We start from the raw sequence: 18545 nt of genomic DNA, 5'->3' as shown, positions 1-18545 counted from the left end.
ACAAGATTATCTCAGAATATGATGGCATTCGCAGCTAATGGCAGGGTTTGTCAGACCTCCTTATCCTCCCGTTCATATTGATGAATGAATCTGAAATCAGTTGGAGATGCAAACATGGACTTCTCCCACCCCCAAACCCTCCAAGTTCTTCTGGGTCTTGTCGACAGCTAAAACCATGTCCAAGACAAATGACAATGGAAACGGCCACCAATTTTCGCACCGACAGTCGAGAGATGGGATAGAAACCAGTTAATGCATTCACATAATTAACTGTCTATTTATAGCACCCCAGCCCCGCTCTCATCCTCTGCTTTAGTTACTGCTACCTGGACAGATGTACCTCCCATTAAATTACTGGTGCATTTTACTGGCCTATTACGACCAGACTTAAGGATGCAAGGGGGACATTAAAAAAAACGGGGCCGTCGATACTTTATTTACTCTCATTTCTGTTGGCACGTTAGCGTTGGATATCAATATTTCTTGGAACAGTTTCCCAGTTTAACCAGTCTAATACCAGGCTGTAGGAACAGAGCTTTAAACGCCCGCCTCCTCGTAAGCCTTTCGCTGGGCCATTTTAAAGACGAATTAAAACAATTACATATCGGTCCAGCCCTCTCTGCTGCCCATTCCCTTTTGGAACATAAATCCAGTGGCCATTATCATACGAATTTCCTTGTGTAAAGTGACGGCTGCATTGATCTGAGCATTCCCGCCCCCATCCCCCAATAGAGCGCCATTGATGTGGCTGACTACAAGAGAGCCACCGGGAGCTACCGGGGAGGGGGGCATTACGGTCAATCATACATCAGACGCATTGATAGGCAGCTTTCTTCAGCAACGGTGAGGAACGGCTGGCAGGAGCTCCCTGACAGCGGGTTTTATGACCCGATGCCCTCTCACTACCAAACCCTCCTGTCCTTCTCGTGATTGTCTCCACTATGGGTCTCCCTGCACCGTAGGGACGCGGACAGAAGAGCTGCATGGACAACAGGTGGCCACAATAGAACATACGTCTCTATTTAGCATCAAAGCGATGTAAGAGAACGGGTTAACTTTTAACCTGTCACTGACGGAGTGGGGTTGGAGTTGGGTAAGGGATGTTCAGGCCTAAAACAGGACGCGTTTCCTTGATTAAGATCAAATTGAGAGTTAAAAGCTCCAAGTCAATGACAGCCCATGGAATTTGTACTTGTGGAGACTAAACTTAAGAGACCCATTTTCTTGTCCTTGTCCCAAGAACACACAGGACAAAAGGGAGAGGTAGCGAGAAAAATGTAGAGTGGGAAGACATGCTGAAATAATTCAGTCGAACTTCTAGGGGGAGGGGGAGAAAATCCTGAAAGAGCCAAAACCAGACAACCTTTAAAAAGGCACTGGCTAACATTTTACTGTGTCACTTCGCATTACAATAAATGTCTGTAAAAATAGCCAAGGAGGGTCCAGAGTAATAGTCCCCTTGCTCAGCATGGTTTGGCCCTAGGCCAGAGAGTGACGTGTGTGCGGCCAGCCTTACCCTGGTTTGCATGCCGTAGGCTGGTGGTGGCAGCGTAGACAATCTCAGCCGTCCTCTGGATGTCAGGCACCAGCAGGGTCAGGCCCTCAGGCTCTGGGTCGGAGCTATCAGGCTTCACCACGCCTTTTGCCTTGTCTTTCTTTGACCTGAATAACAAAAAGAGGAGTTCAGTAAATCAACATAATCCTCGCCTGCAGTGACATATATCGCTAATTTACTTGCATTGCATTCAATCACGGAAGGAAATCTGAGGCGACTATATTACTGATGGGAATAGAAATGTTCAATGGTCCTAAGGAGTGCTCTACAGTGCAACAATTAAACATTTCGGGCGGTTCTGTAGATGATACCCGTGTCCATCTGAAAAAGAGCATATTGCCCAGTGAGCCACAATCCTGTAGCAGAATTGATATACCCATTCCCAGTATTTTTCATGCTCTGTTAAAGGGGTGTGCATCCAACGGTGAAGCCTCAAAACCAAGAAGCAAAGACCATCTGACCCAATGTACGAAGTGGCAAGGACACCATTCCTCTGTCCAGGTGCCATGAATACTTTAACCAGTTTTGTGAAGACTTGCAGGATAAATAACTTGGCGCTCACAACTAGGTTACCAGAGACCAATTTCTATGGAGGTTTGTATGGGAACTAAACCGGACATTGAAAAAATCAAAACTCCTGGGTTAAGTGGAAAACCCCAGAGGTGGCTGAAATACACGAGGGACGTAAACAGTCCTTCAACCTTGTGCATAAAAACGCTGTGGGAGCTGAGAGGAGAATGGATTCCGTGGCCTTGCTGATGGGTGGCTGAAAAAGACACTTTCCACATGACCTTTTGTAAAGTTGAACAGCCGCCAAGTTCCCTCCCCTTTCTCGCCCCTCTGCTCCACCAAGGACAGTCAGCGAAGGTCTTCTGTCACCAACCCCCCTCCCCCCACCCCACGTCCTCATCGGCCATTTCATTCCATTCCATTGCAGGCCAGGCGGCCAACACAGGCCTTGGCAGGCTGGACACAGATGGGGAGAGACAGTTGAAGAGAATGCCTAATGCTCTGCTGTAGGATGCCCAGCTGTCCCAACCGCCCCAAGGCCCTGCTTTCATTAGAACTCTCTCGGTGTGTCTGGACCTCAGCCCTCAGAGTCCAGCCTGATGTAATGCCTGTGGATATGATGCTTATGAATGCATTATCGCTGAGGCCTGACGGAGCCGATAGCAGGGCATTTTCCTTCCTCGCCCCCTATCACTGGTGAAGAAACCACAGCTTCATGCTGGACCATCCTCAGACAGTAATCCTAATTGTGTTGCTGATAAGCAGCAGGGGTACAGACTACTAGGTAGGTGTGTCAGAGTCTCCCAGGGCGGATTGGCTATTCTGCTGTACATTGTGAAAATAACTGTCATGGGTCCTAGCATGTTTGTTGGTGGGACATTCAAGAGGGACGGGCTGTGCCTTCTAAAAATAACACCCAGCTGGAGCATTAAATTCATAATATGCCACCAGGAAGGAGACATGCATGTCTGTGGGAATCGTACATGCGCTGGAACGGTTTGATACGTCTCCACGTCTAACCACGCATGGGTCACATCCTTTAAATATCGACTCCTCGGATGGGATCCCACGGAATACCGATGATTCCGCGCACTGGGCGGATGTGTGTAGCTAGCATAGAGGCTAGGAAGAGGTTAAGAGTGCCTTGGCTCCTCTGAAGTGTCCTGCTCTTTGCGTAGGGGGGGTATATGAGAGGGGTTAAGGATCCTTTACACAAACTGTTAATTGTGCTGCTGAGGCAGAATAACATGGACTTCCTGCACACTTTGGGGCTGTGATTAATAATGGATGGTCACAGACCCACAGGTCAGGTCTACAGGCTCACTACGGCTGATGACTCACGGTCGAGGAGGTTGGCCCAGGATTTGAACCCCCTTGAAACGCTAATGCTCAGCTGAAACCATCAATTTACATTGATTAAATGGGCAGTAAGACTTTATTCTTTGCTTATTTTGTATATTCTTACTCTGTCCGTCTAAGTCCCCACCTGAGGCGGTTCGTGTAGGTGTCCACGCAGGTCTTCATCTTGGCCAGCAGCATGCCCACAGACGTCTGTCCCTCGGAGCTTTCCTCCTCCTCTTCCTCCTGGCTGGGGTCTCCTGACAGAGGCAGCAGCAGGGGCACCAGGGCCGTGGAGGTGGAGATGGCCCTCAGCAGCTCCAGCAGCGCCCGGTACAGGGGCACGTGGCGTGCCATGTCAAGCACTGGGGGAGAAGAGAACACAGGAACAAGGGCGTTAAGGAGGAAGGTAACTCAAACTGAAGAGTGCATAAGCGAGAGCCAAGAGAAACCTGGTAATAGGGTTGTTTTGGAATCAATCCGAATAAAAACATGGACAAAGACAAGACACCCATAATTACGACACCTCTCCTGCTATCAAACTACGCATCGCTGTAAAAGGAAATCCAATTGGACTGGCACATCTGAAGACGCAACCAAATCAAAATGTGCTTCCAAGACACCAGTTTAGAATTCAATATAGGAGTACATGAGAGAACATAACAAGAGTATCCGTCACATTGCCTTGAGTCAACCTGTGTGTGTGTGTGGTGTGTGTGACAGGATAGATGGGGGCAGGTCGGAGAACTCCAGATTGCACTTGGAGAAAGGAGAGGAGCAGCATGACTAGAGATGGATTGTAGTTAGCAGAATGCCAGTGAAAGAGATATTAAATATGATTAGAGTTCCAGGAATGGACAAATGACATGCACGCACTAGGAACAGCCCTCAGGCGGCCAAACCAAAGTCCAGAACTCAATTTAAACTGCTCACAAACAAAAACGTGAGCACGACTTCTGTCCAATACCAACAACACGTCCCTGAACGCAACTCAAAAATGTTCCAGGCCCTGAAATGAAGCCGAGCCAGCTAGTCAGGAAGGCAGTCACCAATGGAAGCTAATCTAAAAGTTAAGCCTGGGGCCGAACAACCCCCCCACTTACGTTCCCAGATACATGATTGAATCAAATAATGAATCTTAGGGTGTCATTTTCTAGAATGTAGGATGAGTCTGGCAGTGTGATAGATTGGAAAATCCACAGCTGTGCTGTGGTCCAAGGAAAAAGGGGAGTGTGGGAGAGAGAAAGAGGTGGAGACATATTAGATTTACGGGGATGGAATAATCCTGACGTGGCTGTGACAGGAGCAGGCCCAGCTGTTTGTCCTGCAGCTCTTCATTGTGATGGGATTCCATACAGTATAGGTACCCCTCATCCGCATCACGAGGACTGACACTTCCCACTTCATACCCATAAATGGAAGTTTAAATAACATTGGGTTGTGGTGGCGAGCCTGCTGAGCTAGGCCCCTGCATTCCCTTGTGAGGGGCTTGAGCGAGACAGAGAGCAGGTGCGCTCAGCGACCCACAAACCCCATTAAAATCTAACCTGGTACCACGTGGTTGTGGTGTGAGAAAGGACTCTACAACAGCCCTTTTAATCGGGTTAAAGGATGTGTAGGTTTCTTTGTGTGTGGTTGGTTGTGTTCCTAGTTGGGGGGGGGGGGGGGGGGGGGGGGGGGGAGGGGGGGGGGGGGGGGGGGGGGGGGGGGGGGGGGGGGGGGGGGGGGGGGGGGGGGGGGATAAAAAGAACACCCAGACATAAATCCCTTGGTGAAAGGAGAGGATTTGAAGGATGTATTCAAAACGGGTCTGACTTGGAGAAGCACAAAGGCATTTTGATGCATTGGAAAAATCCAGCAGAGAGCACCTAGGAGCAACTGTGTCCTCGCTCCTTTGTCTGATGTTCTCCGTTTATTTAGCATCATTGTTTACAAGCCTGTCTGAAAAGCATAAAACACTTCTTGTGGCCTACGTCCCTTAAGATGTGTTTTTTAAGCAGTCGTGGACAGTCATACTCCTGCTGCGAACAAGATCGTGTCCATCATTGTCAGAGGCATATCCAGTCTTGTGAGTGGAAAGAGATTTGCGGCGACGGCACAGAAATGACCATTCGCGCATACACGTGTTCACTGTCTACCTGAGCGCAACTGTGTCGTGTCAGACTCAAATGGAGCAGAACGGCCCTCAGTTTGCACCCAGTCTGCTTTACATTTATATTGGAATGTCCCGGCCCCAAACGTCCCTTTCCCAGATTTTTTAACATTGACCTCTCGTCCTTTAATCTGCTCCTCAATCCCCTCTTAGTGTGTGGGCGGCACACAGAGCAGAATCCAAATCCCACCCTACTGATTTCCATTTACGCAATTACCCAGCAAGGCTCCGGTCAACTGGTATGATTGATGTGGGAGATGTCACTATTCATCCTTATGTCTAATGTCCCCGTGTTGAGTGAGTGTGTGTTGCTTTTAAACTCCTCACATGCCCCCCCCCCCACCCCCCACCCATTCTCCTGAACTCTCATGGTCAAGTACATCCTGTTTCGTCATCATTTAACTTGGACTAGAACCAACAAGAATTTAGCTTTCTATGCGCAAGGAAGAAGCTGGACTGAGAATCTAATAATACAATTAAGACTCTTTTTTCCCCCCACATGGGTGAAAAACAAGGTTAGGAAATCTAACGACAGCAGTAATGCTGGCAGAGACAACAAATGGGTCTGATATGACCTTCGTTCCTTTAAGGCAAACCATAATTCTGTCATACAGATAAATTTAAAGGACACAAAAAGTCACAAAAGGAGGGGCACTCCCCAGACTTTAAATTGGGCAATACAGAAGGTACCCGTGATACTCTTGACAGACGAACAGAAAAGGAGCTACAGTGTACTGGACATCTTGGCCACAGCTGGCTTGCGAAGACTGACGGGGACGGGGACGAAGAGCATATACAAGCTGCATTCGAGAAGAACCTTGTCCCACATTTTAATTACGTTAGACTTGTTCTAAAAAATATTACAAATAATAATAATTCCCAAGTCTACACACAATACCCCATAATGACAAAGCAAAAACAGCTTAGACATTTTTGCAAATGTATATAAAACTGAAATATGTAAATGTGATAAGTATTCCGACCCTTTACTCAGTACTTTGTTGAAGCACCATCGGCAGCAATTACAGCCTCGAGTCTTCTTGGGTATAAACGCTACAAGCTTGTCAACACCTGTATTGGGGAGTTTTCCATTCTTCTCTGCAAAGATCCTCTCAAGCTCGGTCAGGTTGGATGGGGAGCATCGCTGCACAGCTACTTTCAGGTCTCTGCAGAGATGTTCGATCGGTTTCCAAGTCTGCGCTCTGGTTGGGCACTCAAGGAGATTCAGAGACTTGTCCGAAGCCACTCCTGCGTTGTCTTAGCCTGTGTGCTTAGGGTCGTTGTCCTGTTGGAAGGTGAACCTTCACCCCAGTCTGAGGTCCTGAGCACTCTGGAGCAGGTTTTCATCAAGGAGCTCTGTACTTCGCTTTGTTCATCTTTCCCTTGATCCTGACTAGTCTCCCAGTCCCTGCCACTGAAAAACATCCCCACAGCATACTGCCACCGTTCTTCATCGTAGGGATGTGCCAGGTTTCCTCCAGACGTGACGCGAATCTTGTTTCTCATGGTATGGGAGTACTTTGTGCGCCTTTTGGCAAACTCCAAGCGGGCTTTTTGTGCCTTTTACTGAGGAGTGGCTTCTGTCTGGCCACTCCACCAGAACGGCCTGATTGGTGGAGTGCTGTAGAATTGGTTGTCTTTCTGGAAGGTTCTTCCATCCCCACAGAGGAACTCTGGAGCTCTGTCAGAGTGACCATCGGGTTCTTGGTTACCTCCCTGACCAAGGACCTTCTCTCCCGATTGCTCAGTTTGGCTGGGCGGCCAGCTCTAGGAAGAGTCTTGGTGGTTCCAAACTTCATACATTTAAGAATAATGGAGGCCATTGTGTTCTTGGGACCTTCAATGCTGCAGAAATTATTTGGTACCCTTCCCCAGATCTGTGCCTTGACACAATCCAGTCTTGGAGCTCTACGGACAATTCCTTCAACCTCATGGCTTGGTATTTGTCTGACATGCACTGTCAACTGTGGGACCTTATATAGACAGGTGTGTTTCTTCCCAAATCATGTCCAATCAATTGAATTTACCACAGGTGGACTCCAATCAAGTTGAGAAATATCGAGGATAACCAATAGAAACAGGACGCACCTGAGCCCAATTTCGAGTCTCATAGCAAAGGGTCTGAATACATATGTAAATAAGGTTTGGTTTTATATTTTGAATACATTTACAAAAAAAATGTAAACCTGTTTTCGCTTTGTCATTATGGGGTATTGCGTGTAGATTGATGAGGGAAAAAAATATTTAATACATTTTAGAATAAAAATTTGGAAAATTCAAAAGGCACTCGCACATCTGAGCAATCTTATTTGCAGGTGCATGGCAACAATTGAACAAGATGAAGGAAAAAGGAAACCGCACACTGCTCTTGATAGTATCACTGATATTTAATAAGCTTACGTATCGGCCTCACGGCCTTCGTCAAAGCTTTTGTGATTTTTAGAAATGTGCACCCTTATGTAGACCTGGCCCCGCTCACATCCGTTCTACACATCGAAGGGGGTTGGAGTCAAAGGAAAAACAAATAAGTGCTACCAAATATAACAATATGCATTTCATAAATATTACAAAATTGTATAAATAAGGCGTATTGAACACGTCTGTAAAACCTCAATGAGGACATAGCAAGTTTTCATTAGTCATTTGGTACATCGTACGAAAAACGTCAGAGTAATCTACAATAGACACATATTTCATGTTCAAATTCACAACATAACATACATAGGCATTTCATCATTAAGTCCTTTAGGAAATAATGTTTGGAGGGTGAAAATCCCAAAACATTCTCTTTTACTCAGAGTATTATTAATATCCCCTCCCCTGTCTGATATCTTAACTTTCTCTATGCCACAAAATCTAAAAAGGTGGAAATGTCATGCTTCAGGTCATTGAAATGTACAGCGACTGGATAATCCCTGTCGTTTCTCCTGATTGAACTTTTCTGTTCACTAATTCTCTGTTTGAGAGAGCGGGTGGTTTTACCGACATAAGAGCCCACATGGACATTTAATCATGTAAATAACTTGGGTGGTGGAACACGTAATAATGTCATTTATTTGGAACCGTTTTCCTGTGTGTGGGTGGCAGAAATATTCACACTTCATCATATTGTTGCACTGTGCGCATCCTCTGCATTTATAGCTACCATTTGGAAGAGGGCGTAAAAGAGCTTGGCTGATTTTATTTTGTGGCTGGCAGTTGGCGTGAACCAATTTATCGCGTAAATTGCAACCTCTCCTACACACAATAAGTGCTGGATATTTAAATTCAGCCGGCAAGGTTGGGTCCGATGATAAAATATGCCAGTGTTTCTTGACCACACCTCCCACTTTTCGTGAATTCAAAGTATATGTGGTTGTGAACATTACGGAGTGTTCTTTAGCGGGTATTTTTTGTAGCAGTTCATCTCGTGTTTTTTCCAATGCCAAATGATGAGCTTCATCCACACATTGTGACGAATAGCCTCTTCTTAGAAACCTCATGCGAATCTCCACTGCCGTTTCTAGATAATCCTCTGTGGAGTGGCATATACGGCGCAGTCTAAAAAATTGGCTTCTTGGAAGTCCTCTTTTTAATGGCTCAGGGTAGAAGCTGTCACCCTGTAATAGAGTATTTCTGTCCGCTTCTTTTCTATACAGAGTTGTAAACAGGGTTCCATTTGATTTCTCAATCCACATACCGAGATAATGAACACGTTGAGTGTCACGTTCAATAGTGAATTTGAGATTAGGGTCAATGTCATTGAGTAGTGCCATAAAATCTGACAGTTCAGTTCTTCTTCAGTTCCTTCCCATATACAAAAAATGTCTTCAATATATCGATACCACTTCAGAACTTTATTCAAAAATGGATTCTCGTTTTCATTATTAACAAAACGTTCTTCAAAAAGACCCATATAGAGGTTAGCATAGCTCGGAGCAAATGTGGAGCCCATTGATGTACCATTCGTTTGGAGGTAGTATTCATCATTTACATTTAAGTCATTTAGCAGACGCTCTTATCCAGAGCGACTTACAAATTGTCAAACCTGAAATAGTTATACGTCAAAACATATTCAGCCAGCTCTAGAATGAAGTTTGTTGGTGGATATTCATTAGTATCTCTGTCTCCCAATTAGTGTGCTAGTGCTGCCAGCCCCCCACATGGGGAATGCTGGTATATAGACTCCCGAATAAAAATGTGGAAAAGGGGTCTGAGTACTTTCCCAATGCACTGTTTAGCTAGGTGCTTCATACTAAAAACAATCTGAGCAGGCGCGTGAGATGCAGGCAGGCGCGTGAGATGCAGGCAGGCGTGGGAGCAGATGTGTGAGCATCTCATGTGAGCAGACATGGACACAGAGGGCCTGAGCGGGAAGGCCGGAGACAAGGAGAGAGAAGTTGATAGAAAAAGCGCGAGAGAGAGGAGATGGACTGGAGCACTGATGCATTCTCTAAAAACCCAGAATCTCAACCAACCAGAGACAAAAACGAGATGCTCTTTGCATATTGTATTTTAAAAACAAGGCCAATAGCTAACATCTTAAATAGTCTTACAATGGATTTTTGTGGTTTAGGGGAAACATGAAACCGTGGCTATGCTACAGTTTAACAAAAGGCCAGGAAGGTCGGTGACACAAACCAGTCAAAATACTAAACACATTTATCTTCGCACTGTGGCTTGGTTCAAGTTTAATTGGCTTCTCGACAGGGCGCACAACTGCTTCTGACACACGAGAGAAGATGGGGAATCGCCTTGGATTTATCCACGGCACTTCTATTCGAAGCTGGAAGAGCATGGTACTGGCTCGCAGGGGCAACCACCACCACACGTTGATATTCATCACAACATTCCTCAGTCTATTTGGGCATCTGTGAGAAAAATAATCCCCAGAACATCAATAGCCTCTCACCCGATATAAAGCCCTTGCAGGAAATAGGGCTAACTAACCTGACAGAAATATGACTAAAAAAGTGAAAAGTGAGAGGAAGGTGTGCAAACCAAATGCAAATTGGGTTTGTTCCACCAATTGGGTGCCTTTTGAGAAGTGTAACTTTTGGTGGGGAAAAAACAAAAAATGTTTTATTTCAACAAATGTTAACATTGTCATAAAGAGCACTTTCAACTTAATAAAAAGCACTCTTCCCCATCTCAAGATGTTAAATAAGTGAAATAAAGTGCCTATTAAGTACCAAATAAAGTAACAGGGTTGACGATGTCATCTTATATCAGCCATAAATCCTTTTGTGTGCAACAGGGCGGGGCAATTGAATGCAAGCGTCAGAAAAAAATGTAATTGTTAAAAAATGTCTAGCCTGTCTGACGTGTAATACTTGACACCAAAAAGAGTAGAACCAGCTGAGCTCACCTGCTTTTACACTAGGATTTGACTATTATATGTTCAATGTCTGTTTGTTTTTTTAAACGTAAAAAGGAATAGTTTCACCATATTAAAACAAGAGTTCAGTTCACGTAAAAAGTTTTTTTCTCTTCCTTAAAATGAATCACTAATAACATGCAATAAATAATCTTCATAAATAACTTTCAAAGCAACTAAATAACTAGGGCTCGATAATGAAACTTGGAGAAATGTTGGATTGAAGTGGGTTAAAAAAACTTCCTAGAAGTCAGAGGATGCACAGAGGGACACGTCAGATTTATTGAATTTTCCATGTCGTCTATATTAAAAAAGGGCACTTCATTTAATATAAACAGGCTTTTAAAATTCTATATTTGTACACAATTTCCACTTAAAGGGGGCTCATTTTAGGGAACAACCCAATTCATTAAAGAGAATGAGATCAAAACATTAAAATGTGGCAGTGGAGCCGTCCTAATAAGTGCCAAGACATGATGGCCTGAAATGTCTCTTGGCTGCAACAATGCATAAACAATTCAGAGACGACATCCAAAAAGCCACAAGGCAAGGGGAAGGCATCTAATATACTCTATTCGCAACTTTACTTAGAAATCACATAAAGTGGAGCAGGTTGAAATATTACATCAAGCTAAGTGTGATGCTGAAATACGACACTCCAGAGTTGAGAACCAGTCGAGGGTTAGCTGCATACATAATGCATGTGCGACAAGCATTGAAAGTATAAAGGCTTTGCTAGTCCTCAAAGCAGAAGTACAAGCATTAAGAACAGCGCGCCCCTTGAGCACCCCAGCCATGTTACCTAGGCCTACACTGTTATTATTGTCAATGTAACAACACACCAGCCATTCGTTTTTTTATGACTGTAATTTTGATAGGGAGACGTTGTGGGCAATTAGCATCACTCCGCTAACGGGAAGCACAGAAAATGAGATGCCAGAGCTTACATGTCTACCCTTTTGTGATTAAAGTCATAATTCAACATCTATCATGGTCCAAAACACACCAACACAGTCATGAAGAGGGCACCACAACACCCCTCAGGAGGCTGAAAAGATTTGGCATGGGCCCTCACATCCTCAAAAAGTTATACAGCTGCACCATGGAGAGCATCTTGACTGGTTGCCATCCAGGAGCTCTATACCAGGGGAAGGCCGTAAAAATTGTCAAAGACTCCAGCCACCCAAGTCATAGACTAGTGGTTGTGATGGCATTTTCCTGTATTACCAAATGAGGAGAGTTACAAACTACACACCAGTCAGAGTTATACTTAAACTTCATTTTTAATGAGCTTTAAGCTTTAGCCTTTTGACTCTCAGATCAATTCAGTGTCTATAATGAATTCTGAGAGTCCCTACAGAAGAATACAAAGATCTTTTATAGCCAAGATACACCCCTCCCAACTTACATGATGAACCACAGATCTTAGGAACAGTTCACAAAGAAATACTTTTACTTGAGAGAGGAGTATCCCATAGCCAGATAGCATTCGCTGTAAATTATCATTCAGTTTGGTCTCTAAAACGAGGTTCTAATCTCGTTCCTGGTACTTCATAATACAAAAACACCAACTCATTCAATGGCATATATCAATTGCCAACTCTAGATACTCCCATCTCAAGTAAACCCCCTCTTGACCCCACTCCTGAACAAGCTCACTGAGGGGAGTGACTTGCGCACAGACATTGTGGAGACAAGTAATTGGTTCCCCCTTAATCACGCCATCCCTTCACATGGTTTAACAGATACATTCACATATGAAGACAATGTTCCATTCTGACCTCTCCCTTTCTGATATTCTGCATAGCACCAGAGACATGTAAAAGACAAGCCTGACCTCTCCCCTCTCTGGGCCCCAATTGACTGAGCCCCAGCTTAGAAAAAAGTGCAACTGCCAACACTATAGTCCAAAAGGATACATTCTAATGACAAGTACAGTGGGGAGAACAAGTATTTGATACACTGCCGATTTTGCAGGTTTTCCTACTTACAAAGCATGTAGAGGTCTGTAATTTTTATCATAGGTACACTTCAACTGTGAGAGACGGAATCTAAAACAAAAATCCAGAAAATCACATTGTATGATTTTTAAATAATTAATTTGCATTTTATTGCATGACATAAGTATTTGATCACCTACCAACCAGTAAGAATTCCGGCTCTCCACAGACCTGTTAGTTTTTTCTTTAAGAAGCCCCCTGTTCTCCACTCATTACCTGTATTAACTGCACCTGTTTGAACTCGTTACCTGTATAAAAGACACCTGTCCACACACTCAATCAAACAGACTCCAACCTCTCCACAATGGCCAAGACCAGAGAGCTGTGTAAGGACATCAGGGATAAAATTGTAGACCTGCACAAGGCTGGGATGGGCTACAGGACAATAGGCAAGCAGCTTGGTGAGAAGGAAACAACTGTTGGCGCAATTATTAGAAAATGGAAGAAGTTCAAGATGACGGTCAATCACCCTCGGTCTGGGGCTCCATGCAAGATTTCACCTCGTGGGGCATCAATGATCAGAGGAAGGTGAGGGATCAGCCCAGAACTACACGGCAGGACCTGGTCAATGACCTGAAGAGAGCTGGGACCACAGTCTCAAAGAAAACCATTAGTAACACACTACGCCGTCATGGATTAAAATCCTGCAGCGCACGCAAGGTCCCCCTGCTTAAGCCAGTGCATGTCCAGGCCTGTCTGAAGTTTGCCAATGACCATCTGGATGATCCAGAGGAATGGGAGAAGGTCATGTGGTCTGATGAGACAAAAATAGAGCTTTTTGGTCTAACTCCACTCGCCGTGTTGGAGGAAGAAGAAGTATGAGTACAACCCAAGAACACCATCCCAACCGTGAAGCATGGAGGTGGAAACATCATTCTTTGGGGATGCTTTTCTGCAAAGGGGACAGGACGACTGCACCGTATTGAGGGGAGGATGGATGGGGCCATGTATCGCGAGATCTTGGCCAACAACCTCCTTCCCTCAGTAAGAGCATTGAAGATGGTCGTGGCTGGGTCTTCCAGCATGACAACGACACGAAGCACACAGCCATGGCAACTAAGGAGTGGCTCCGTAAGAAGCATCTCAAGGTCCTGGAGTGGCCTAGCCAGTCTCCAGACCTGAACCCAATAGAAAATCTTTGGAGGGAGCTGAAAGTCCGTATTGCCCAGCGACAGCCCCGAAACCTGAAGGATCTGGAGAAGATCTGTAGGGAGGAGTGGGCCAAAATCCCTGCTGCAGTGTGTGCAAACCTAGTCAAGAACTACAGGAAACGTATGATCTCTGTAATTGCAAACAAAGGTTTCTGTACCAAATATTAAGTACTGCTTTTCTGATGTATCAAATACTTATGTCATGCAATAAAATGCAAATTAATTACTTAAAAATTCATACAATGTGATTTTCTGGATTTTTGTTTTAGATTCCGTCTCTCATAGTTGAAGTGTACCTATGATAAAAATTACAGACCTCTACATGCTTTGTAAGTAGGAAAACCTGCAAAATCGGCAGTGTATCAAATACTTGTTCTCCCCACTGTATCTCACATAAGCATATTATGTAAATAAAACATCTTATTTATCTATGTTACCCAACTAATTCTGATTAATCCGCCACATGGTACCGATGCACCAAGTCTGGAACCAACAGGTCCCTAAACAGCTTCTACACCCAAGCCATAAGACTGATAAATAGTTAGTTGAATAGTTAACCAAATAGCTACCCGGACTACCTGCATTGACCCTTTATGCACTAACTTTGACTCATCACATATGCTGCTGGTACTGTTTATTATGTGACTTTATTCCTAGTTATGTGTACAGTGCCTTCAGAAAGTATTCACACCCCTCGACTTTATCCACATTTAGTTGTGTAACAGTCTGAATTTAAAATGGATTAAATTGAGATCGTCACTGGTCTACTACACACACACACACAATACCCCATAATGTCAAAGTGGAATTATGTTTTTATTGTATTTTTGTTTTTACAAATGAAAAGCTGAAATGTCTTGAGTCAATAAGTATTCAACCACTTTGTTATGGCAAGTCTAAATAAGTTCACTTTTGCTTAAAAGGTTTGTGCGCGCAATAGTGATTTTTTAATGACCACCTCATCTAAAGGAGGGAAACCATTCAGGGATTTCACCACAAGGCCAAAGGTGACTTTAAAACAGTCATAGTTTAATGGCTGTGATAGGAGAAAATCGAGGACGGAACGACGTAGTTACTCCACAATACTAAATTATACTAAAATACTAAATTAAAAAAATAAATGGAGCACAGGCAAAATCCTAGAGGAAAACCTGGTTCAGTCTGCTTTCTACCAGACACTGGAAGATGAATTCATCTTTCAGCAGGACAATCAACAGTGAATGTGAATGTTTTGACTTAAACTTTACAGTTTTGACTTAAATCTGCTTTAGAACCTATGGTAAGACCTGAAAATGGTTGTCTAGCAATGATCAACAACCAAACAGAGCTTGAATAATTTTGAAAATAATAATAATAATAAAAAAAAAAGGTAAATGTTGCACAATCCAGTTGTGGAAAGCTCTTGGAGGCTTCCCAGAAAGTCAGCTGTAATTGGCGTGTGATGACACTGCTCTGGATGAAGTTCATGGTTGGGATTGTACACTACACCGTCCAAAGATGCCAATCTCAACATAAAAAACAAATGAAATGATCAAATAGATTTTTTGACAATTACAAAATTGCATAGCGAATATGGCAATATGAATACTGTTCTCGTTATGTTTTTCGCATGAGTTATACATTAAGAAATAAAATTGTAATGATTCATCTCCAAGTGGCCATTGATTTAGCATAATTGAACACGTCACAAGTAGTGTCACTCCATCTAGTGGAAGGGGAAAGGAAACGGGTCGGGTCAGGATTCAGCAGTGGGCTGCATAATCTGTTTGTATATCCAATCACAGCGCAGCGACATGTTTTCAGGCCCACCTTCGGCTAAAACGTTGCCCCTGTGGCGTCAGGTTTGAAATGAGATGAGAAACCAAAGGAAATGAGAGAGAGCTCAAACAAGAGGCCTGTGCTTCTGGAAAGGAGGGAGGAAGGGAAGAGGGAGAGATGAGAGAGCGCGACGCTGCCGTGTGTACTTGACAAATTAGTGTTCGTAGAACTACCAGATAAGCGTGCCATCGGCGGCGACTCCTCTCCTACCACCGACGCTGTTGGCCGCTTCAATACAAGAACAAGACTCTACCTTGCCCCTTTTCTCCTGTTGCCAGTCTCCTGCTCCTCCAATAGCAGCACAGTAAAATGTGTAATAGACAGGATCCTGTGTTTTGCGCAATCATGCGACGTAAATATTTTATCCTGTATTTTAAACCATATACAGAAATGAGAATTGCACCAAAAAAATTCAAGCTATGGTCTCCATTTATAGCTGGGAAGGGACCTCTACTGTTTCTACAAGACCAGCGGAGTATGATTTCTGTTTCAACTTGTTGGTATTGTTTTCTTTGGTCAATTCCTACTAGCACACTTTGTTGATAACTATTGAGGGAAAATGTACAACTGTGATATGTGGTCTCACCTAGCTATCATAAGATAACTGCGCCAATTTTAAGTCGCTCTGGATAAGAGAGTGTCTGCTAAATGACTGAAATAAAAATTATACTATACAACAAAAGGTGACAGTTTGATGAAAAAGCTTTAAATAAAAAAAAAGGTTAAAATCCAGGCACGTCACATGATTGTGCAAAACAGGGCCCTAGATCGAGGCTAGCCAAGCAGTACTACGCACAGGGAGGTAAGTGGGAATACGAGCAGCGAGTGTGGGAGAGGCGCCACGGTAGCCTGGTTGCTCCTTCTGCGGGTCCCCAGAGGTGGCAGTGAGTGACAGCCTGGCACAGGGCACAATGTCCAGCCAGCCTTGTTTATCCACAATTGGGGGTTAGGCTCAGGTAGTGGTAGGAAAACTGTAGTAAACAAAGAAGAACGTGGCAAATCGGGAATGGGAAGGAGGTCAATGCCTCATGAAGCATGACTACCTCATGAAGCTGGTTGAGCGAATGCCAAGAGTGTGCAAAGCTGTCATCAAGGCAAAGGGTGGCTGCTTTGAAGAATCTCAAATCAAAAATGTATTTAGATTTGTTGAACACTTTTTTGGTTACTACATGATTCCATGTGTTATGTCATAGTTTTGATGTCTTCACTATTATTCTACAATGTAGAAAATAGTACAAATAAAGAAACCTACTCTTTCCAGGGTTTGTCTCAACTTTTGACTGGTACTTTATATGCAACAAAAACATGTCCACTTATAGATGTCTGATATAGGACAAATTTAAGCACCCACTTAATTAGCATTATACAGCACATACCAGTGACATAATCAACACTTGGGATGGTGGATCAATTTAAGGGACAAATTCCATGGAGATATAGCCATAATCAAGTTAAATTGCATCAGATATTTTGTTTGTTCTTAATCAAGCACACATTCTGAACTGTAAAATGCCTCTTCAGTCCTCTTGAGAACACATTGTTTCTCTGAATGCTACAAAACACCAGGGATCCTAATCATTTTGCCACAGTTGTAATATGACTCTGATTGGAGTCATTTAAAAAAAAATATGGGCTGCCTGGAGGCTGCCTCTGTAGAACTCACCCTACTGATAATTGCCCTGGTCTGTAATTTCCCAGCATTAGAGTGATTGGTGTGTGTGGATCTCATGTAATGTCTGAGCGCTTCCTTGCAAAGCCAGAAAGCCAGGGCTGAAGAGCTTTCTACCATTGGCTCGAAAGTGGATACTGGTCGATAAGTGTTCACATGATCACTCATTGAACGGTCAAATCAGGGGCCGTGTCCAAATACCCATACTGGCTGTAGACCGTTTGAGTACACAAAAAAATAGTTTTATAGTATGCACATTTTTGAAAGTCTATTATGCTGTAAATGCCCAGATGTCATTTGGCTTTTCATCTAGCAGAATTCACTGCACAATTTTATAGCCACAATGCATTGGAAGAGGGGGGCTGTGAGTTTTGATAGGCAGATCTCTTCAAGTAAACAACAAAACTTGGCTGCATGATTGCCATAGGCTGAGAGACATCCCATGACCATTAATTCCCTTAAGTATTTACATTGTATATAACTTACAAGTAATATAGTGTAACCATATACATTGTTGTTGATTTATTAGCCATTCTTTTATAATCGTTTCATTTAATAAATGTATAGACCGAAGATTACACAATACAAGAGCAGTAGTGTGTCTGTATACATGATATGTACTGTTAACGATTAATATTACTACTGAAATTAACTTTCATTATCCACGTGGCATTGTCCTGTATTTACTGAAATGCTATACCACTATACTGCTTGGGCAGCATCTACAAATTGCATTTCATGCCAATAAAGCAATCTGAATTAGAATGAGAGAGCGCGAGAGAAAGCGCGAGTGCGAGCGAGAGTTATACAAACTTGTTGCTGCCATAGGTTATCATACCATCAGGTAGTGCCCGTCTCGACTGCATCAATACTCTAGCTAGCTACAGTAGCCAGCTAACTAGCTAAAGTAGCAAGGCTAATTGAGGCTATTTTGCTCTACAACTCCATATGAAACAGCCAAACTGTTGGTTGATCATTGTAGCCTACGCCTTATCA

The 18545-nt window shown here is 43.7% G+C and overlaps 1 protein-coding gene across 21 annotated transcripts in view; it reads right to left on the bottom strand.

Moving 5' to 3' along the window:
• Window positions 1-18545, bottom strand: part of LOC111977543 (dual E2 ubiquitin-conjugating enzyme/E3 ubiquitin-protein ligase BIRC6) — a 144940-nt gene that overhangs the window by 21338 nt on the left and 105057 nt on the right. For 15 of the 21 annotated variants that reach the window (XM_070448444.1, XM_070448458.1, XM_070448450.1 and 12 more), the window contains 2 exons: window positions 3531-3768; window positions 1517-1662 (listed from right to left, as the gene is read on the bottom strand). In XM_070448444.1, coding sequence (XP_070304545.1) covers window positions 1517-1662; window positions 3531-3768 — 384 coding nt within the window. The remainder of the gene's footprint in view (window positions 1-1516; window positions 1663-3530; window positions 3769-18545) is intronic. The other 6 variants (XM_070448451.1, XM_070448459.1, XM_070448463.1 and 3 more) reach the window with 1 other exon arrangement.

The sequence above is a fragment of the Salvelinus sp. IW2-2015 genome, linkage group LG18 (assembly GCF_002910315.2).
Source record: "Salvelinus sp. IW2-2015 linkage group LG18, ASM291031v2, whole genome shotgun sequence".
NCBI classification, from domain to species: domain Eukaryota; kingdom Metazoa; phylum Chordata; class Actinopteri; order Salmoniformes; family Salmonidae; genus Salvelinus; species Salvelinus sp. IW2-2015.
The sequence above is the reverse complement of the archived record's forward strand: the minus strand, read 5'-3'. Positions and strand labels throughout refer to the sequence as shown.